General features: G+C 39.5%; 1 protein-coding gene across 1 annotated transcript in view; it reads right to left on the bottom strand.

Annotated features, from left to right (window-relative positions):
* The window catches only part of PBRM1 (polybromo 1), a 54,022-nt gene that overhangs the window by 26,508 nt on the left and 4,444 nt on the right, over positions 1–23,070 (bottom strand). Inside the window, 13 exon segments of the mRNA XM_017732364.1 lie at positions 1–502; positions 1,709–1,814; positions 2,629–2,905; positions 5,604–5,701; positions 6,202–6,343; positions 11,909–12,125; positions 15,456–15,547; positions 17,118–17,216; positions 19,755–19,840; positions 20,258–20,356; positions 21,064–21,132; positions 21,567–21,683; positions 22,273–22,413. The exon segment at positions 1–502 is cut by the window's left edge and continues 1 nt beyond it. Of these exon segments, the coding sequence (XP_017587853.1) occupies positions 1–502; positions 1,709–1,814; positions 2,629–2,905; positions 5,604–5,701; positions 6,202–6,343; positions 11,909–12,125; positions 15,456–15,547; positions 17,118–17,216; positions 19,755–19,840; positions 20,258–20,356; positions 21,064–21,132; positions 21,567–21,683; positions 22,273–22,413 (2,045 nt within the window).

The following is a 23,070-nucleotide window of genomic DNA, read 5'->3' as shown; positions in this document are numbered from 1 at the left end:
GCAGGAATCTCAGCTAAGGAGTCACTGTAGCATCTGCCCTCATCATCCTGGTGGCTCATAACAGACACAAAAAGGTTATGGATAAGTTCCTGAATCAGCAAAGTGACGTTGGGCACATGAGAATCCTCATCTCCTTCTATTTCTCTCCGAGTTTCAAGCAAAACTTTATGCAGGACCAGGGCATCTTTATAAATCAAAGATTCCGGCTCGTTGTACGTGCAAGCGTTATTGAACATCATAACAAAGTCCTCCACCATGGAGTCGATATCCTGGTATTTATTTGCCATCATATGGCTTCTGATCTTCTCCATGTCCACGGGCTTCTTGATGGTGACATAGTAGTCGGGGAGCTCGGAGCGGGACGGCAGCCGCAGGAAGATCGCGCTCAGCCGCCGGCCGCGCTTGTCCGTGTAGTTCTTCACGGCTTCGTACACCTCGTTCAGCTTCTGCTGCATTGGAGTCATGTACTTGGACTTTTTAGGAGAAATGCCACTTTTCCTACCTAAGATGACAAAAACAAAAAAGAAGTTACAGTTACAAAGCTGAGAACTGGAACATTTCTTTGTCCATCTCCAGTGGAAACCGGAGAATTGCTCATGGAAGAACCACCTCACGGTGTGAGCAGAAGCCTCACAACATGGAGCCCATTCCAGGCTGCAGCTTCCCTTATTTTTCATAATTGTATAGTTTTTTTTCTACTGTTCTGTTTGGCAAACACAGAATATGTTGCTCCACGCTCCACCTGGCAAAGACCTTCTCAGGCTTCAGCACGGAAAACACCTTTTCCTACCTAACATCATTAACAAAGTCCTCTAAACTCATTTTGATCTTACAGCTCTACATGAATATCTCCCTGCAGCTGTTAAAAATCCAGTCATCACAGGGGTTTTGTTATCACGAAAATTAAGTATTCAAAATATTATCAGATTTCTTTATGACATGTTTATGGCAAATTAGAAAGGATTATTACACGTAAAATGTAAATTAAGGCCTCCCATGGGATTATCAGGTTGGCCTTTTGATTAACTCAGGATCTCTGTTACTGCACTGTACAGACTCTACCTGAGAGTTCTCTACACCTGTACTTTACCTAAGAGCTACACATTTAATTTGCAAGAGAACTGGGTGCAGTTATTTTCTTTAAGGCTTTTTGTGCAGTTTTATCCTTCTCAGTTTGCTCAGTTCTGAATACATATTAAGAGAGCATAAGATTTGAGTAGTAGCAACTTTGTAAGGGCAACAGCTCTAGGAACAGACATGGGAAACTTCACTTCCAAGTTTTTCATAGCTTTCAATAATCTATCAAACCAAGTTCACATTTTTTTATATCATTCTGTGAAAATCCCAGACATTCAACCAAGGAAATTAAGAGATTTGCTCAGTTTGAGAAGCCCCTTACTTTACTGGGCACATAGTGCACCATCTAACATTTGAATAACACTACCTGACTAAATCTCACTCATTCCACACATTCCCAGGTCTTTTTTCTTCAAAGTTACTTTTCTTAGAAAACACTATATGCAACAACTTAATTCTATTGTATAATAAAGACATGCCATTGCTGTCAAGATTTTGAAAATGTAATTCTACTTTCCTTGTCAGTGTTAACAGTTGTGCAGAATATGTCTATTCTAAAAGGAAGATCTGTTCACCTGTACTGTGTTGCTAGTTTTGAAATGAGACAAGGCAATGCACAAGGTTGTCTTACTTAGCTTTAGTTTAGGGGATGCAACATCATCATCTTCAGCCAAGGGTCCCAGCTCTTTCCTTTTTTCTTTTAGGATCTTTTCCAGCATATGGGCATCATTGTACACCTATTAATCAGTAAAGTAATCAAAATCCAGCCAAAACAAGGTTTACTGTGGTTAGACTAGTTTAGAACTAGCTCCTAAGAAACACTTAAATCTGAGTTTGGAAAAGCTGAAAGCAAAACTGAGTAATTTATTTAAGGTGTACATTTGAGAAATAAGCCTTTCATTTTAACTGACTTACACAGGAAAGCAGAACTGATGACAGCATCTAAATCAGAGAGCTACAAATGTTGAAGAAATTATCCAATTAAGCTACATTTCTATTTCAAAGACTACAAAATGGCAAGGGGCAGCTGTGTTATCAAATTCCTCCTCAAACCCTTCTGCAGAGCAATGAAAGACACCTTGAACTACTGTGATTCCATCAAGGTACCAAGGACTAGAACAGTCCTGGGTCTTCAAGTCCAATCCTGGTGATGAAGTCCTGTGCAGCAGCTGATCAAGTTTCTTGTCAGAAACAGCTGGAGATTTCTTACCACCACCCTGTTTCATGTCATTCTTGCTGCCTGAGAAACATTACTATATAGACACACCCAACAAAATACTTGTAGATGAAAACCATATTCCTTTCAGACTCATTTTGTTAAGCTAAACAAGTGAGGTCTTCTAGTCTGATCTCCCACACTCTCCACTTCCATGAAAAGAAAGCTGGTTTCCTTCTAAGACATCCTTTCTCAGAAGTTCTGAGAATTTCTACTTTCGTCCAATAAACAATTACAACAAATAATACAAGTAATAGTCAAAGTGAAACCATCCTAACAGAAGTCTGTGTCTGCAAAGCAGCAGAGAGAAGTGTGGCTCTGACCCCAGTGAGTACCTGGGAGCCTTCCTCGTTGTAATGCCTGGCGTTCCGGAACATGAGCTTCATGTCCTCAATCATGGCCTCTTCCGCCGCATACTTGTCATTGCGGATGTTGTGCTCTATCATCTTCAGGTCCATTGGCTCCAGGATGATTTTGTAGTAGTCTGGATAGTCCTTTTTGGATGGCTTAATCATGAACAGATCGCAGAGCCGCCTGCCTGTGCCTGGCTCTCGAGCTTCCAGAACCGCATTGTACAAGATCTTCATCCGCTGCTTTCGTATGTTCTTTTTACTGTCAGGTTAAGAAGAACACAAAGGAAAAGAATAAATGTCAGGGACTCCTTTCCCCACTTCCAACACTAATATCACAATGACATTATCCTCTGCCATGGAGAAACAACCACAACCACCTAAACACACACAAGAATTTCAATATTAATACAGTCCACTAGAATTTGCAAATGATGACAGCATCATAACCAACCAGGAGCCTGATACTGAAACAGGAAATGACTCTTTGAGATGACTGTTCTCTCATTGACCTTGAGTTAAGTGTTCTACAAAATAAACCAACTAACTCATTTTTCAAAGTGCAAAGGCCAAAAGGAGCTCTGAGCACTTTCCAGCTGCAGAGAAAACAGACCAGTCAATCAGGCATCTGAATCCAAGAGCTCGAGATCCAGAGCGAACAGGGTAAAAACCTCCAGCCAGTACCTTCAAGACTACTTCTGCTGAACACAGAATACCAAAGACATGAGCTATTTATCTCAGAGTAATTCTGTACATTCTTCAGTACCAAATAAGAACATCAAGGATGTAGCAGAAGGAATTGGTTAATTATCTGTCAATCCAAATGAAGTTCAAAGTCAATGAAGCTCACCAAAACTGCAAACCCAGGTAGAAAATGGTACATGCTACCTCCACAAACTTTCCAGTCATCCTGTGTGTAGCTGTTATGGCTGTCTCAAGAAATCTGACAGAGCTTGTCAGAAAACAGTACATGGCTCCCTGCACACATATTACATGGCCTATAAGCAAATCAGATAAGGGAGAGGAAAATTTATGTCAATAATATATAGTCTCAGCTCAGATACTGGGGTACTCAGCAATACACTCAATACAAAGCACCTGTAAACAGCCTTCAAAGCTGCAATCTCCTTAAGACTTATTCAGGTAGTTGTAACTTTGACTATTATATTATCTGCAAAGGCAACAACCACCACAAAAACTACCTTCAACTGCAGAATGTGCAAAATATCCCTGTACAACCTGTAAGAAACCAAACTGCAACACAGATTTTCCATCATCTGGATCTTTTCCCCACACATTTAAAATATCCTAATTCAGCATAGTCTCATACCTCAGATAACTCTTGCTCCTTGGTGAGATCAGTGAAATAACTAAAGAAAACTAACAACAAAGAAAACCCAAAATATACGTTCTCTAGGCTAAACATTACCACTGTTGGCAAATGTTGGTTGGTTGTTCACACTAGCAAGTGAGCAATGCCAGAACATAGACATGCTGGCAAATTCCCCATTTTAACATGTTTCCAGATTTTTCTCACTCATTTCAACAGAAGCAGGCAAAGGAAAACCAAAGCCGAAATAGCAAAAGGCCTGCCAATACTCAAGATTCAGGTGATGCATTTGATACATAAAAGGGGCAGTCAAACAACTTTCCTCTGGGTAGCTGTTATTTTCCCAGTGGGATGAATTTTGCATGGGTTATTAGTCTCCTTTTCCAGCAACATTTTGGAATTCCTCTCATGGCTTCACTTCTGTGACCAGCAGCATTTACAACCTTCTTTTCCTTGCTATCATTCAGCAAGTGAAATGGATAACAAGTATCAAACTGACAACATCAAAAGCGTTTCCAGGTTCTCTTCAGGCATCATTCTGATTTCCCTTGCCTATGAACATGGCAAATCCCTTGTTCTCTTTCCTCTTTCATTGTTCTTAGATGACAGGGCCTGACAGATTTTTTCCTTTTAAGTATTTCAGTATTATTTGGCACAAGGTGATCAAAAGCAACATGGGGTTAAAAGGACACCAATGACAATTTGACTTGCTTGATTAGGTTAGTACTTCTTTTTGAATCTGAAGATCACAAAGCTAGCAATTTTTGCAATTTGTTCCTTTTTGATTACTTGGTTCTGTGGTCTGCCTTTCCTTTCCACTACATTTCTTCTTCCCAGCATCCCTACACTGCACCACCTCCTAAATCCATGCTCATATTTTCTCTCTGCAGATTTTTAATGAGTGGACATTGTTGCACTTAGTTGATTGCACTTTAGTGACTCGTTACTGATGCTCTACTCCATTCCCTTCCTCCCCCCACAACTGCTGTTACTTTGACAAAACAAGAAACAAATACCCAGGAAGCTGAAGGTCATAAGCAACACCAAAGAAAGATGCTGAATTTTACACTGGCTGTTACTACCACTGCAGTAATATTATCAGAGCTGGAATTTATTTCAAGTGATACCATGAGGCAGACTTGAGAAACTAGCCCTTGTTGGAGTGAAATGCATCATTAGTATTAATTGCATAACAGCTCTCACTGTAAAGAATACCTCCCATAAGCCATCATTGTGCTTAATAAAAGAGCCTATTGCAAATCACTGGGAATTTGGTTTATGTTACAGGACCCAACACAATCAACCTCTTATAATCAGTTTATCTATTTGTCAGGCTAAAATAAAACAATCTCCCCACAAAAAATCCTGAAATCCACTGACAAAATTACCTAATCCAGTGCTATTACAGTGTCCATGTCACTTACAACTGATGCTGACAACTGTCAACTAATAGACCAAACAAGGGAAATAAAAGTCAGCAAATAGTTTTGAATTAATTAGAATCAACACTTAATGATGTCTCAGAATTACAAATCCTTACACAAATGCTAAAAGCCATGGCTTAATACTCTCTTTAACAAATGAAAAATGCAGCAATGTCACGGCCTCCAGGAACTACAGAAGCAGATACCTTTTCCTTTTTGAGCTTCCAGTATCCGATGTAGCAGAAGAAATCATGCTGTCCCCATCCTCAATGTCATCTCTCCTAGCAAGCTCCTTCTTCTTTGCCTGAAGAAAGAACAAACCCTTGACAAACCCATTTTACATGTGTGAGGAAAACAAACCCTCACTGCTGGACACTTTTAGAACAGAATTTAACAGCAGTATAGCTCTTTCTAACTGACAGAACAACTTTTGAGGAACCAATTTGAAAACAATGCCATTTCAGACTGCAGCACTTAGCTGAAACACTTAATGAAATCTGAAGGGTTCTAGTATTATCCAGTTGCATGCAAACCCTAAAAAAACCCTGCATCATCAATTTTCTCACAATTTAATTGAGTTAGGAGTCATAGTAAGGAAAAAAGTGACTGCAAGAAATCACAGAAAGCAGCAGGTGAGCTGAGAAAAAAATCACTTTGTGATGCTCTTCATTCCCATACTTCCCCTTAAGCATGAAATACTTCTGCAAATAAAGGTCTAGTTAAAAATGATTTTGGAAAAATATCCATTAGGGAAATGAATTTACATGAGAAGTTATATCCTTTTGCTTGTTCTGCTCCACATACCTGCATAACCTGCTGCATTTTCAGCACTCTTTTATAGATGGCAGAATTGGGTACATTGTAGCGCTTGGCATTTTCAAACATCAAATTCAGATCAGCCTCCAACTGATCTAAAGTTTCGTATTCATGGTTCTTCAGCTTGGTTCTGCAAAAGAGAAATACCAGCCAGTTATTTCACTAGCTATACAGTGCAAAACAGTTCTGTAATATCTTCATTCTCATGATAAATCAATAGTCAAAGAGCTCTAACTACAGGAAGGGGATTTATTTTTTGATTCTCTAGTAACATCTTCCACTTGTTATTTTAGGGCAACATGTCTCCTCAAAGAACGGCTTCAGTAATTTTGGAAGTTGTGGAGACTGAAGTCCTGTTTTCATACTCGGGTGAGATTCACAGGTGAGGCAGCAGCACAGCCTGCTGAGGCTGCTGCAGTGCCCCTGAGCCCTGACCTCAGGGCAGGCCAGCTCTGCACAGCCCCAAACACTGCCTTCCCTTCATCAATTCCACTCACCTTCAGTGAGAGCCAAAAGTGCCCAGCACCCCTCACGTTAAACTCTTCAATTTGTGCCTTCTCTTAAAAAAACACCTGGTCCTTGACTGGTGCTACGTGCGAAGTGCACTTCATGTGAAAACAGTTACAAGACTAAAAACAACAAAAAAGCCATTTTTCATAGGCTAAACACATGAATCAACATGAGTTAATGCTTAACTTGATGTGTTTTCTTGCTGAAAGTGCTATCTTACTTTTTTTAACCTTCCAACACTTCATTACACACAACAGAAAATATTAATCTGCAGAAACACAACCCCCAAGCCTGTCACAAGCTGCAAACCACAGCTATCCTCCTTCACACCTTCCTCACCCTCCTGCCTGGCACATTCCCATTCACACACCACCTTTAAACCCAGTCTGGTTTCTGCAGCACCTGGCTGAACGTCACCCTGCTTGATGGAGCATTATCACTACCACAAAATAAATCTAGTATAAAACCTTTCAGTCCCAAGCTTTCTGCTACCAACATTTGTTTCTCCACAACCCAAAAATCAAGGTGCAGGCTATGTGATTTTAAGCAAACAATTTACATTCACCGTTGTGTTCATCAAAGACCTGACAGCAAAAGTAAAAATCCAGACTTAGACTGAATGGTTTGGAAAGTGACAACTTCCAACCAGAGGTGTGAGGAATGAAAAATGTACGGGCACAAAAGAGATTCAGTTCTATTCTTCAAAGAACCCCCTCTCCTACCATTCTCCTCTCTGTACGTGCTGTCAGCAAACAATAGGATGATTAATTAGGTAGGTTATTCACATAAGTACTTCGAACAGATTTAGTTACACTCAAACTCAGCAGAACTCAAGCATCATGATTTCTCTGGATTTAGAGGATGAACTGCAGCTTCACAATAAATTTTTAACAAGCCATCTCACCAATCTTAGGATGAAAGGATTCTATAAACATCAGTTTATTTCACAAAATGAGGCTGAAACTAAAACCCATAGCTCTAGTGAAAGTCACTGCCACATAATACAAATTACATACTAGAAACTAAGAGAAATTTCTATGAAAATGATTGACAGGGATATAATTGTACCTGAAAGCATGGGTAAAACTAGAAAGAATTTCATTTTAAACATAATGACCGTTGCAAAATAAGCAAAAAAAAAGTTTAAAAGTAAGGCTACAGTTTCATAATGCCACTAAGCCCAAAAGAACACTGACATGTAATTTGGTTGAAATCAGAATATCAATTAAAAGAATACTGTAAGTTGGCACTCAACTCCCTAAAATGTGTACTGGAAACACATTAGTCCTTCCAGATGGAATATCTGAAAGGACTGATGATGAGAGAGATACTCCCTCCATATAATCAAAAGATCCATTTATTAGATGCACACTTAGCCTAAAAATTTGCTACTGAAAAAATTCAAACACCAGATGATCCAACTTATTTACTTGTATTTGGAAATTGTGAAGTGCTAGTCCTGCCTCTTCAGGAAAAAACAAGCCAGTAACAAAGAATGAGTAGGATCAAGAGACACATTTGACAAATGTCCTATTGAGGATGACAGTCTTCTTGTAAAATCCATTGGCAACCCTGTTTATTTGAACCTGTGATTTTATAAAGGCCTTACTTACCATATGCACTGAAAGTACTTGCTAAGGTAGGAAAACTGGTTACACAAACAGAAGATTTCAAAAATACACAATACTCACCAAATAATATATTAACTAACAAAAGGAATGAAAGAACTCCTAAATCTCAAGATAAAGTAAAAATTTACAATATATTCAAAATATTAGAGATGTCATTTTCTCTTCCCAATTGGCTCATTCATAAATCAAGCAAACAGAAACACAGAAGTTCTCCATAATCTCCTCAAACTTCAGCCCAGGCACCAGTCCCCACTATTTCAAAATAAGTTCCACTCCTTTATTTGTCATATTGCTAAAACTGCTTAAGTTATATGGCAAAATATGCTTGACCAGGTGATGACATTTACTATAATCTCCACTCAAATAATCTATAACATTCAAAATCAACAAGAGCGACCACAAAATTCGACAGAACCTCAACACATCACATAAAAGCATCATTTAGATTCTTGTGTCACAGAGCACTGTCCAAAAAGGGTCACATTCACAAGAAACATTCATTTCAATTCCCCAAAATTAGAAATCACACAAACCCAAGGGTGTTTTACACCAGATCTCCACACATTTTTGCACCTGAGCTACAGCTCCAGGAGCACAAGACACTGGAGTGTGCCAGTGAAGGTCCTGATTTCAGTGCCTGTACTCCCACATGTTTTAGAGAGAGCCGCTGCCAGGGAATTCCCTGGCACGCCTTCCTCCTCTGGTATAAAAAAGCCTGACCCACTTGCCTTGGGGATCACACTTCTTAGCACTGTAAAATTTAATAAGGAACAGTGTTCTTGTAAGCCTGCCAGGATCTAGCACTTATGCACTTGGTAACTGAACACATTCTCCTGCATCATTTCCTGACTATTCCTGTGGTTATTTGTAACTACAGAATGACTTTTCCCCAGCAATGTCAAGTTTGCATCAGGCACTTTTACCACATGTCAGTTATAGCTGTGACAGCATCATGCCTTTCTTTTTAAGTAGGATTTTCTTGCTCTCCAGCTCTGAGCTCTGCCCTGTTTGAGGCAGGGAATTCTCATCAGTGTGTTGAACATCTGGTGGGAGGCAATGAAGGGAGAGCCACGGTCACCTCAGCTGTGCCCCCTGACTGGGAAAGACGTGAGGGGAACAAATGAAGACAAATGAAATTTCAGCTGAACACAAATGTTTTTTACTGTGAGGGTGGTCAAACACTGGCACTGGTTGCCCTAGGAGGATGTAGGGTCTCCATCTGTGGAGATAATCAAAACCTGACTGGACACAGACGCGGACAGGAGGCTCTGGGTGACCCTATAACAGCCAGGGGTTGGGCAGGATGGTCTCTCCCTTCCAGCCTCAGCTATTCTGTGATTCTGTGAACAGCAAGCCAGGAGCAAATCAGGAGAAAACTAAAAGCCATCGGCATGATTACCTCCCACATCCAGGAACAGGTCAGGATCAGCACCCAACAAATGACTGAGGTTCACAACACCCAGAGTGACTGAGAGGCTGGGATAGGTATAATCTCATTAAACCAAAACACACTCACACGCTCTGGAAATCATGAATTATTTTAAAGACTTTTCCTGCATTTAGCACACGCAAACCTCTCTGAAATACACGACTAGCTGTAAAACTTGCAACAGCCACACATTTCACAGTTCACTCTGGCAGGACAGCTGAGGCAGCCAGATGCCAGAGCCAAACAGATATGAAACAGGACTGGCAGGCTTCACTCCACCTCCGTCAGCTTTCCACTAGGACACTTAACTTTTCTGTTCCCATCTGGGAACAGAAGATATGCTCTACTTATGTACATCTCAAAAAAAAAAAAACCCCAAACTACCAAACACAAAAAAACCACCACCACAAGAAAAGAAGGAAAAAAACCCCACAGAAAACCAAACACCCAAAACCCCACGAACAACCTCTACCCCTAATGAGTGGCAGTTTTGAATACCTAAAGACATATTTGCAGTATCAGTAAAGCCATGATGCTCCAGTTTTCCCCAAAGCACATCAATTAAGTGTCCATATGCATGACTTCAAAGCTTTTCAGGTATAGTAAGAACTGAAGATTACACGGTAATTTAAAAGACAGCTGAATTTCAGAATTTGCAAGAAGTTAAGACTACTATAAACATTGTACTTTAACTTGTGAGCATCAAACACTATTTCTAAAAGCCTGGCTGTCCCTTTTTGATTTTTTAAGCTCCCAAGCAGTAAGTCAAGTTACTTTTATCTACAGTTCTTCATACACTTGTGTGGAATTTCTGCTCTGCTCACACAGCCAGATGCAACCTGCCTACGTTGTCAGGAAAGCAGAAATGCAGCTGCCTCTCTATGACAAGTTATTTTTTCTGTAACTGATACCAAGGATATTTTTAATGGAAAGTTTCTCCCAAACAAATCTGTTTATACATAGTTTGAGCCAATACTTTTAGGTACATTCAGGCACAAAGCTTCCTCACAACTGTCAATGATTCTTCACAGTTTCACTGGGGTTTTTTTCATCAAGTACATTTTGTGCTTTGTTCAAGGCAAGACACTTTCTTTGCCACTATTACAGCTGTACTAAGACATAAGAAAAAATGCCTTAAAGCCCCTGATGGAGAGATAACCAGTGTGGCAGCTTTTATTCCCCAGCACACGCAAAACACCCTCTGACAAGTCAAAAAACCAAAAAACAGCTTTGTTAGCTTCTGATATAACAAAGACACTGCTCATTCAACAATTACACCAAGTCTGACAGATCATATTATGGTATAACTAAAATGTACAGACCTGTGCATCGGAGTGGATTACAAAGGGATGAGCAGTGGGAGGGTCCAGTGCTCCCTCACTGAAGCTGAAGGACTGGCACTCCTGGGGTGTGGCTCGGGCAGGGCCTGGAGCCCCAGTGGCCTGGGCCCCCCAAGGCTGGGCAGCACCATTAAAGCCTATTCATGCTCTCAGGACCCTACTCACACCCATCATATTGGCTTATCTTGAGCCACTCAATAAAGACGTTGCTCACTTCATTCAGGTCTTTCATATGACAGCTGCACTCTGGCAGCTCAGGGACCTTTCATGGTTCACAGATTTATAAATGGTGAACTGCTGGCTACAGTCCAGACCAGCTACATCATCATGAAAATAATTATTCTCCATAGTTACACTGTGACCTAGACAGGAGAAATGTAATTGCAACTGTCTTCCTACAATTCACATGGAAGACTATTAACATAGAAAAACGTGGCAGTAAGAGGTAATCATGCCATCAGGGTCAAGGAAAGAGAACAACAGGGAGTTCTGCAAAAACTTTCATCTCTGCTGCACACCTGGCCTTCAGAATTATTCATATGGCAATTTTCAGGCACATTACAGAAGAAACTCAATGGAAAATAAAACCAACAGCAGCCATATATAAAAGATGATCGACAGACTGATGCAGACTGAGTTGAAACAAGCAGCAATCAGATGTAGAGGAGAGATGGTGCAAACACAGCATTAGGTACCAACAACTTGACCATAAGAGGAGATTCTGGGAATAAAAGAAGCCCTTGAATAGTTTTGCACCAAATGTAGTTTGCATTCTGTTTTCTCACCTGATCTGCTGCAATGAAATGGGTGTTTTAATTTGCTGATAATAATCAGGATACTTTTTCTTGGAGGGCAAGTGGAAAAAGGGTTCAGAGATGAGCTGGCCCTGGTTATTTCGGCAACTTCTAACTGTGTCATAAAGCTGGTAAAGAGGATTAGAAGTGTCCATGAAGGAAGTAATGCTCTCAGCTTCAGATTCCCCCTCTTCATAACGAGCAGCAGCTGCAGAGAGAGAAAAGAAAAACGGGAAACTCAGCAGGATAGCTCAGAGTGGGGTTTTTGCTGGATAAAGTTCTAAAGCAGAAGAAAAGGAAACCCCTCTCTGGCAGTCAGATTCACACCTCAGAAAATGACACAACACAGATCTAATGAGCCTCAAACTGGCAAAAAAAAGCAGCACTTTATTGCAATCCTTTAGACAGTATTAATCACAGCTCAGTACAAAATTGTGAAGCTTAGCAGAAAAAACTGACACTAAAGCCTGACAATGCACCTCTAAGACATGCAGCAAACGAAGAAATAATTGTTTCATAGTGATTATATAATTAGACTGAAAAATTCATCATGAAGTATTAAAAAACTTCATAGCAAACTTTTCTGGTTATCTTGTTTCAGGATTAGGATGAACGAAAGAAATGCTATGAACAGCTAATAATTACTGCAGATAAAATTAGGAGAAACATTACATGAACAACAGAAACACAACAGGAATGAGAAAACACTGGTACTGGAAATACAGACTGGGAAGCAATAAATGGCCAATCCTTACACACTTCTAAGTAACACAAACAGTGCAATTTGTACCTTACAGACAGACATAACATAAAATCTGCGTGGCTTTGCACATGCTGAAGTTAAATTATTCACCCCTTTTCCCCTCTGTGAGCCTGATGGACAGCCTGGCAGATGACACACTGGGTAATTCAGCCACACAAAACACAGTTCTCGAATGCCAGGTTTCCAGCTGGCATTTCCATTATTGCCCAGAGGAGGCTGGCACAGTTTCGAGCTCTCTATCCACGTTCAGTAAAGTTACAAAGAAATGGTGACAAAGCCAGGGGACACCCGGACTGTACCAACACACTGCTGTCATTGCTCCTCTGCAGGCTGACACCAGATCTATGGCAGCGTGTGGGACCTACCAGGGTCAGAGGCAAAGCTAAAACACAACCAGGCACCAGCAGATGTGCAAACATGCAATGAAGATGTTCAGTACTGATCTGGGGAGACACTCAAAATTATCCTAATGATGCCAATCAGCATCACTTAACAGCCCAGCACATACCACAGCCAGGAAAGCAGGAGCTGGACAGAGTAACTTGGGTAGAAACAAACCACTGGAGCTCTCACTGTGTTTTCCTGTACCCTGATCATGGAGATACAGGCCAACAGTTCAGAAACTGCAATCAGGTAAAGTCAGTTTCAAAAATAAATTACGGTTTAGTTTACTCAAACAGTTTGGTCTGTTTAGTCAAATTGCTCAGTTCTGAGTGCTCCACCAAAAAGTAAGAAACAAAGAGAAAAAGCAGAATAACTTTTCTCTATGAAGGAGAAAACATAAAGGGACTAGAGAAGTATTTGCTGTACTCTGCTATGTCTGAGCCAGCAACAAAACAGTTCAATACCCTAAATAAGAAATGTATTTTCTTTGCATTGAAAGTAGAACACAAGGCATTCCCTAAAAAGAAATCTAAGTAAATTAGGTATTAATTAGCAATTTAAAAATGTACTAAAATGAAAGCATTTATGCATTACAGTTTTACTGTATTTTTATATTTACATAAAATACACTATAAACATTTTCATTATGATGTGCATGTTCTTTAAAAGTGATGTGTAAACATCACATATTCTTACATACTCAGAAAATTATAGTGATCTCCTAATATAAAACCTGCTATATTAAGAGCCAAAGAAGAATGTATTATTCAGACTAGAAGATAGAAAAATTCTTTTTTTTGCTATGGAACAAACAATCTAATGCAAGACTGGACATTCTTTAATGTGCAGTTGCATCAGGTCCCATATCCCAAGCAAGCACTGGCAGAGGAGAGGGACAGGCAGTTATTGCCCTATCATACTGCTGTTACCACAGCAGATACCACAAAAAAACCCCACTGTCTCCTCTGTGGTCCCAAAGCACCCAAACAACAATGAATGCTCACTGTCCAACTGAAGATAGCTGCCAGTAAAACCAAAAGCAGCATCCATCTTAAACTATCTCTAAATGATACAGTAAAAACCAAAACATCTGGTTTACAAAGTTAAATACACTTAAGTAATACATAATGACCACCTATGCTGGCCTTTAGAGACTTGTAATGAGGAGCAAGGGAGCTGCTGAAGCTGCTCACATCCTTGCACACTGGAGCTGGAAATGTTCTACAAGCTCCATCACACCAAAACACCATCTGCAGCTGTCAGGATAAACTCTCAGTCAGAAACTGATATTGTTCATTGCTTAGGCAACAGCTACAACCAAAGAAGCTCATAAAGATTCAGTTCTCTGTTTCAAGAAGGAGAGAGCTCTATTAATGTTCAGCCATGCAGCCCCGTTCTCATTTATTTTAACAAGCATTAGAGGAATGAAAAGAAATGAGACAGCAGAGCAATTAATAAAAATACCACTTGGTTTTAAGAAAAATCCTTGTCACCTAGAGACTGAAAGCATAGGGTTGTCCAAGTAGCACACTGGAAGGACAGAAAATCTTAAGGGATGACAGGTCTTCCAAAAAAATTAACATTGCCTCCTAGGTGAATGCAATACAGACAGGAGAGCTTCAACAGCAGCAAGGCAAATGTCTCACACCCAGAGAGAGGTCCCTTGAAAATGACAATAATGTCCATAGAAAAGATGGCACCTGGAAGTGGTTAAATCACTCCAAGAATTTAAATCACTAAAATATAAAAAGCTACATGTTTTTACAACGCTGCAATTCGAAAAAAATAACAGCTATCAAACAAGCAAAACCCAGCTAATAAATACTCCCCACAACTCCCAGAAAGCTGCTCTGATGCAATACTAGAACTCTGGGCTAACCAGGAATCAAAATGCCTTTGATTGCAGCAAGAGCTAAAATCCAAAAAATTCTACATATCCATCAACTAGAAAACTGTGAAGAGGACAGTTCAATTACTAGGTAAGAAATAAGTGCCCCAGTAATATATATTAAACAGATGCATCTTTCAATGAAGAAATCATGTAAATAACAAAATAAAGAAACAATTGCAGCACTACCAATCTCTTTTGCTGCACAGAGCACTCAATGTGCTCTCCAGTATCTCCTCCTCTGTTGCACTTTAGAAGGAACAAGACCAACCAACAGCTCCCTAAAGCTCGGGTAAGTATACTTGGAAACACACAGAATATTCAAAGCATGCCAGCAAGTTTGGCCTACCCTGTCTTAATAGCTGCAAAATTCAAAGGAATTACACACTGAGTGCAAAATATTTTTGAAATATATATATTTGAATGTATCAGGAGCTCTACAGATTTGCCCATTGTGAACATTTGAATGAAAGGAATTAGAGAAACTGCATTTCAGTTCCTACCAGCCAAAGCTGCATCCTCATCGCTTTCTGATCCATATTGCAATGCCATGGTTATTGCTGATAAACGATCCCCTTGGGCTGATCTTTTGTTACTATGAAAGAGAAAAGGTAAAGAAAGAAATTTAAAAAAAGAAAAAAAAAGAGAAAAATGAAAATGGAAAAAAAAGGAAAAGGTTATCATATTAACCATTAACAGTCACCCAGAGCGTGTAAGCAAACAAGTGAAGCTTGTGACTCCATGACCAGGAACACAGCCATGACTACAGAAGGCTGGAGACTTTAACAGGAGAAATTCTTACCATGCCATGAGTCTGCCTCTATTTTATGAGATGGTCCATCCAACATAGTCAGAAAGCTGAGCTCCAGCTTACATCTTCTATTTTGTATACTTGAGTATTTGATTAATTGCAGGAGAAGGGCAATGACAAGAAGTCTCTCCCAATTAATAACTTGGTTATTTGATCCTGTTTTATTGGGATTCGTCTACAGAAGGAATTCAGCATACTGAAAGCTGTGTATTCTATCTCCTCCCATTCCCCCATCCCCACCTTTGGCATTTTCAGCACACACAGTGCCTGAACATGAAGCAGCCTCCTATGCTTCCTAGGTGGAGTAAAAGGGCATCCACACTGGCTATGGTCTCACCAAGACTTCTTCAGCATCCCTCTCTTTTGTCCCAAACCTGGGGCACAGTATCTCACATCTACACTATAAGCTATGCCTGACATTCTCTGCCTTTCTACAAGATCAGGTCCTCAGGCATCTCCAGAAATGGGCTCAGTCCTGTCCTGCAGGAGCCAAGTGAAGACTGGGAAAAAGCAGATAGGCTGAGTGCATGCCTGGGCCCTACACTTTCCAATACATCCTTTCCTGCCTTTTGATATAAACACAGATATCATTCCCTTAGTTTGTGGGCCATCCCTCTAAAACACCCACTGAGCTCCTTTAGTCCATGACTTTGGGTTCCATCTGTCCCAGCAGTCCTGCAGGGCAGCAGTGCTGGTGTGTGGTGCTGGGCTGTTGCCTGATGAAGCCACTTCTGCTTCTGTCCTTGCTGTGCTTTGCCTCATTTCATCAAAAAGCCTTCATTCACCTGGGTCATTTTTATTGCAATACCATTTAGAGGGTGTGCAAGTCCACACCTGGATCATGAGCACATCTATATGTAGCACCTCTTCCCTGATGGCCTGAGGTGCCATGGGCTCCTGGAGCTGTAATTTACCTTCACACTGCCAGTGCAGGTCCACCTGAGCCACTCCAGCCTCAGCAACCTGACCCAACCCCTGGCTGCTCTGCTGTTGTTCAGTGGCCCAGCTCTTGGATCCACGAGCAGCTACACGATGCACTTCCACAAGCAGGTTCTCTACCTGAGCAGCAACACCCAGCCACAGCTGAGCAGTCCAGGTGGCTTTATCTCTGTGCTGCCGGTTTCAACTGCTGTAGCCACCCCACAGAGCATTGCCACCATCCCTCAGTCGGTGTGAAGGACGGCACGTTCTTCTCACTCAGCAGTAACTACCGTATCAGTGTGTTATCAGCATTTATCTCAACCTAATCCAAAGCACAGCACCACAGCAGGTATGAGGAAGAAAATCAAACAAAATTTTAGCATTTCCATGTGATGACGACCCAGCTTTTCCTCCAAGGGCACAATTTACTTACCGATAATATTTGTTAGAAGAATTTCTCTCATCCCCAACACTGCCTTTACCCTGTGAGGAAGGACCTGTCAGCTTGGAAGCAGCCAAATTTGATGCAGTCCTTAAGGCAGGAGAAGCAAGCCAAGGAAAGGGGAGGAAAAAAAACAGGCCCACCTTAAACCCATGAAAAGACGCAGCAAGAAAAAAGCTTTATACAGAATCACTTTGATAGATCAGCCAAAAGGTTCAGAGACAGATGTTTGGAAGCTAAAAGGTAAGTAATACTGAGATCCTTTCAGTACTCCAGCATTTATGTGGATTTTGTTTATTAAGTCAGAGGAAAGTAACGTTTAGCTCAAACATTGATAGCTGTACACACAGCTCAGACTAAACAGCAGTGAAAGCAGCCAACAAACTGTTCCTTAGCATCCAGATAAAGCCAATCATACAGGTCCAGTCATGTTTTATCAACACTTAAAGTCATTGTCAAGTTGGTTGACAGTGCATATTATCAAGCAATTTAATTTTGCCACTTTAAGGGAGGACAGTTAAATGCACCCACAAAGAGCAGTTCAGTACGGCAAAGGAGACAATGAGCTCTGCAATAAAAAACATGATTTTTAACACAGGGGAAACAGATAAAGCTTAGGTTAGTAGCATTATGATGATTTGAGTTTGAGCCATCAATGACATAGAATAACAGATGTAAATTCAGAAGAAAAATATAGAAAATGCACTTGAAGTGAACTTCTGAGGGAATTTTACCCAAATCAGCAATATGTAAAGGAGAACTCCCCTTTCAGACAATAAAACATTTAGGAATTTAAATAAAAATAATGATTCTGTGAAGCAGATTCTTGAGAAAGAAACAAAAAAAAAGAATAATGATTCAATAAGAAAAGCAACCAGAGAAATACAGAAGAGCAGGTGAAAGGCTTGGTTTTCATAACACTTTTTCTCTCATCGCAATTTTTTCTGCATTCGGCCCAGTATTATTGTAGCCTGCTTCAGGCATTATTTTTTTCCCCCAAGTTAGAGAAACAAAGAAGGGAGCTGTCAATTATTCTGACAGATTACCTCAGGATTTGAAGGTCTATTGAGAACACAATACATAAGAGAACATCTAGAATAAGGTAGCTGAGAAGTGGAGATGGCTTGGCAGTGCAAGAGAGGAATTCAGCTAACAAATACCAGTGTGATTTATCTGTCATCCCTTCTTACACAATCAGCTTTGTTTTCAAGAAAAACCATTGAGCCTCAGAAATAAATATGACATACACCCTGACATCCTGAGCTTCATCAATGGCCAACACAGTGAGAAAAATAAAATACAATCACAATTTAAATAGAAAACCTCTGTGCCTATGTGTAATTCTAGTTACTGCAAAACAAACTCCTATGTATGCTCAGTGTCTGTAGAATCAAAGTCTTCTGGCACTACACATACTTTTAAGAAGGAAAATGATTCAACTACGTGTCAAGAATTACTCCTTAAAGAGTATTTCTGCTTTTTATTTTTATACACTCCAACAATGATGCACCCGACCATGGGAAGGATGCTGATGCTGAACAAACCAACCAGAAAAACCGCATCTCAAAACACCAAGCAGTAAAAATCAATCAGGCAACTTCCACTTCTTTCACACAGTAATCCTAGGCAACACTTTTAATACTGACACCATCTACACAGAAAAAATTAAGCTACCTTTCAGTTAAGTAAGGGAGTGACAGTGTTTCCAGCTGTACCATACAAACCTTTGCAGGAAATTATAACAGTGGTTTCCCATCACCAAATACCAAATACCAGCTCTAATACATAAAGAGATTCTACCTTCCCAACTCCTTGAATGACTTGTAGGACACTGCTTAAATTTTTTTAGATAAATGACACAGCTCATATTGGCAAACAATATCTAAACCTAGTTCTGAGTGTTACTCGTAAGTAAAAAGTTTATATGAGAAGAAATCTAATTGCATTTCAGCTAAGAAACATTTTAAATGACTGCATCACTTCTTCATACACTATGGATTTTCACAGGAAGAAAATGCTGCTTCCTAAGTAAAATCATCCCATGACACAAATAGAGCTATCAACTCTCATCAAGTGTTTTATACCTGCATAGTCAAGGTCTAATCTCTGCCTCACTGATTAATAAATCCAGATCTTCAGCTTCCTGTGCCTCTCCTCATTACTAAAAACTGCTTTTCAAACAAGAGTGGACTTCCCTCTAAATATCTTTTGCCCAAGGTTCTGTTTCTGTGTTTCTGCCCTTACCTACCTGTGAGCCCTTTGGTTTCAAGCTCCTAACAAGGTTCAAGAATATCCAACACTTTTCATAAAACAAAGCACCTTGTTATTCCCTATTCATTTTCTGTTATTAACTTATAAACATGTGGTGGAAGTTGGCCATAACTTATTAAAGATCCACTGATACTGTTTTTCATAATCAAGTACATCACAGAAATATTTCACCACAGAAGTACTTCAATAAAAAAAAGCTTTCTTCCAGAAACTATTTTAACCAATGTAAAACTTTTGAAACAACACTAAACTAAGTTTTGAAGCAATTATTTCTCACTATACTTTCCACAGCACAATTAAGGGAATGGCTGTAGAGGTTTTTACATGAGATTATAAAAAGAGCTCTATTTGCAGTACCTGATTCGGAGACTTGACTTGGCCAACTCACTGTGTTCAATCTCAGCCTTTTTCATATTAAATATCTTTTTAATCGCATTTGCATCCTGTCAATTAAAAGATTTTTTTTGTTTAATGTTGGAAGTGAATAATATTGTAATCAGATATATCCAGCTATCTAAAAAAAAAACAAAGGTGTTTTTACATTTAGATATAAAACAATTTTGCATGAGAAATGAAGCATAGAACAAAGTCTGCCTGAAATACACCCACACAGTATTTTCACAGTGGCCTGAAAAAACCGAATAGAAGATCTGAGTAGTTTCAAGCTCATTTTTTGTCATTTTTGTACCCCAATTTTACTAAAAGCAATATTAAAAAAAAAAAACACTAAAAGCTATTAAAAAAAAAGGCAAACAGGGCCTTGAGAGCTTTATGCTCAAGATTTATTTAAGGATGAATCAGCACAGAAAGTAGTCAAGAAAATCTGAACTCAAATTGCACTATGAACAACTGAAACTAACCTTGAACACTTGTGATCCAGGCTCATTGTAGGTTTTGGCATTCTTTGCCAGAAGATCTATGTCCTTGGCCATGGCATGAATGCTTTTATAAGTTCCATTCTATACAACAAAAAGCAGAGGAATTAATATTCAATAAAGGGAATGTTTACAGGAAAACAACTTACTTATAAAGACAACAGATAAGTATCTGGAAAAAGTAATCAAAAAAAGACAGTAACATACATATATGCTAAGTCTTTATAAAGCTCATGAATGAGAAGATTGAAAAAAACACTTAATAGAACGTATTACCTTCATTTTGAAGAGTTCTGACAAAATGCTGTTTTAACTTTATTCTCTAGTTCAATTAGTCTATGGCCCATCCCTCACTACTACACAAAATGCTAGAATTACAGAACAATATTTCAAATTACTGGAGAAGCAAGATGAAAAATGCATCAGTACAAAACATCTATTTATAGCACTAGAACAGAAGTAGGTGATGATAATGCACGACCAAGCCTCGCTACTTCAACGTTTTACATGAGCAGCACTTGCCAAGGAACTGCTTTAAGCCATTAATCAAGGAACCTGAGATATTCTGGCTCAAAGCCAGCACTCCACAACTTACAATGCTTGATTTTCCACACAGCTACTTCTGCAGCACTAACCCAGCACAGAACATTGAATCACCACAGTGTGCAGGTTTTTTAATAGCAGGGGCAAAACACATTGCCTTTCCTGCTACAATAAAGTTTTACTTCTAACCATTCTGGAATGCTCACTGTTAAACAAGTCTGTACCCTGACACATTAATATGTTCATACCTGTATCCTTTGGGCAATAGTTTTAAGATCTATGGGTTCCTTTATTATTGCATAATAATCTGGATATTGCTGGAAAACAAAATTAATTTATGTGTTACTATAAACAGTCTCAAAGCTTTTGTCCTAACAGCTCACAGAATGAGCCATCAGATGAATTGCAGATAAGAACAGTGTAAGCCTCAAAATATGGCACTAGGCTTCAACTTGGACAAGCCAGGTCATAAAGCAGATACAAGGAATTCTAATTAATCAGTAAACTGATTAAAGGACCAGTTCTGATTGAAATTCAAATCCATGGTGATGATTTTCAGAATATTTATTCTGCTGGCTAAAACTTTCACCACTGTTCTGAAACAGAGCTGTAAAAACAGGCAGAGTTTGCCACTGATGAGACAGAAATAGAGAACTGCACCCTGAGCATGGCCATCACAGCCTGTAACATCAGATATAGAAATGTCCAGGCTTCCAACTTAGAACACAACCAATATTACTAAAATACTCACCACTTTAGAAGGAAGTTTCTGAAACAGTTCACTTATGAGGCGTCCTGAGGGGTTTGTGGCAACAGCTACAGCTTCAAGAAGCTGTTCCAGAATTTCCTTCAGGTAACCTGGAGATGACTGATGTAGGAAACAAAAATCACAAAAAGTTTCAATGGCAGCCATAGTGGAGTGTTTCAAGGAATCTACACTTCAAAGACAGAAAAAAAAAATCAGCTACAAAACAAGGATGCAACTTTTGAAGACAACATTGTTTATGTAGGTAAAGGTACACTAGAAAACTCTAATTTCAGGTTTACACTGCAGACTGTCAGACACACATCACACTGTTAATGAAAACGTGCATCCCAACATCACAAACACCAAGCAAGCCCAAACTTCCTCTCACAACACTCCAGGAACAGCTGCACTGACTGAATGGGACACTTGCTGATACAAACCTCAATCCTGGCATGAATTCAAGCACACATCATATTATTCCAACTAAACCAGAACTCATATAAGAAACCCTCACAGCTTTTTTTCTGCTAGGCAAAAGTGAAACATACAATGCTGTGAAGTGATTAACTAATAAACTTGCATAAAGAAACACCCCTTGGGGCATAATTTAACAATGAAAATATTACTCGATGCTTTTTCACCCTCTCAGAGTCACCTGACATCCACAGTTACAGCCTCCTCCTTCCCCAGTTGTCATGGCCACACTTACTAATTCAGAATTTGCTTGATTGTCATGTCCTTCCTCATCATCATCATCCTCCTCAGCATCACCTTTCTGAACAAATTCATTTTTTGTGCGCAAATACAGCTCCCATAGTTTGCAGGCAGCTTTATATTCAGGAGAATCTGGCTGCAAAAACCAATCAGACATTCCAGTCAAACTTCAGAGCATTCTCATCTGAGGGAAATTTTAAGTTATTAGCTGAAAGGTATTAAATGCATTCAATGAGTAATAGTAAACCTGGGAAATTGCTGCTTCATTTGTTCTTCAACAGAGGAGTTAAGAATCACAGTAAGCATTTGAAAATATAACCTGTATCACTCAAAAGCATCCAAATCTTTCAGAAAACTTAGCAATAAAATTAGCTGGGTTGAGGCTTGGACAGGCCAATTAGATGAATCTGGAGAAATCACTGGGTTTTGTTGAAGCACAACACCAGCATTTAAAACAGACTAAATATCAATATGCCAGAAATGTGATTTAAGCCAATACTGCTGTCATTGCATGGCACTTGAAAATTAACTTCTATAGAAGAATGCCAATAAATATCTTTAAAAGCACTGCAATGGTTTATACTCAGCATTAACTGGGAAATTCCAAAGAACTTGACAACATGCTACCACCTGGGTACACCTCAAGATACATCTTTTAGGAGAGGTAGAAGCATTAGTTAGAAAATGAACTTTCAAAAATACAGAGCTGGCAGTGGCAGACAAGCACGTGCCTATTAACATTACTGCCTAAGAACATTACCCAGAACAAAGACAGCTTTTCCACCCATGTATT

The sequence above is a fragment of the Corvus brachyrhynchos genome, unplaced genomic scaffold (assembly GCF_000691975.1).
Source record: "Corvus brachyrhynchos isolate BGI_N302 unplaced genomic scaffold, ASM69197v1 scaffold4, whole genome shotgun sequence".
Lineage (NCBI taxonomy): Eukaryota > Metazoa > Chordata > Aves > Passeriformes > Corvidae > Corvus > Corvus brachyrhynchos.
This window is presented reverse-complemented; position numbering and strand designations above follow the sequence as displayed.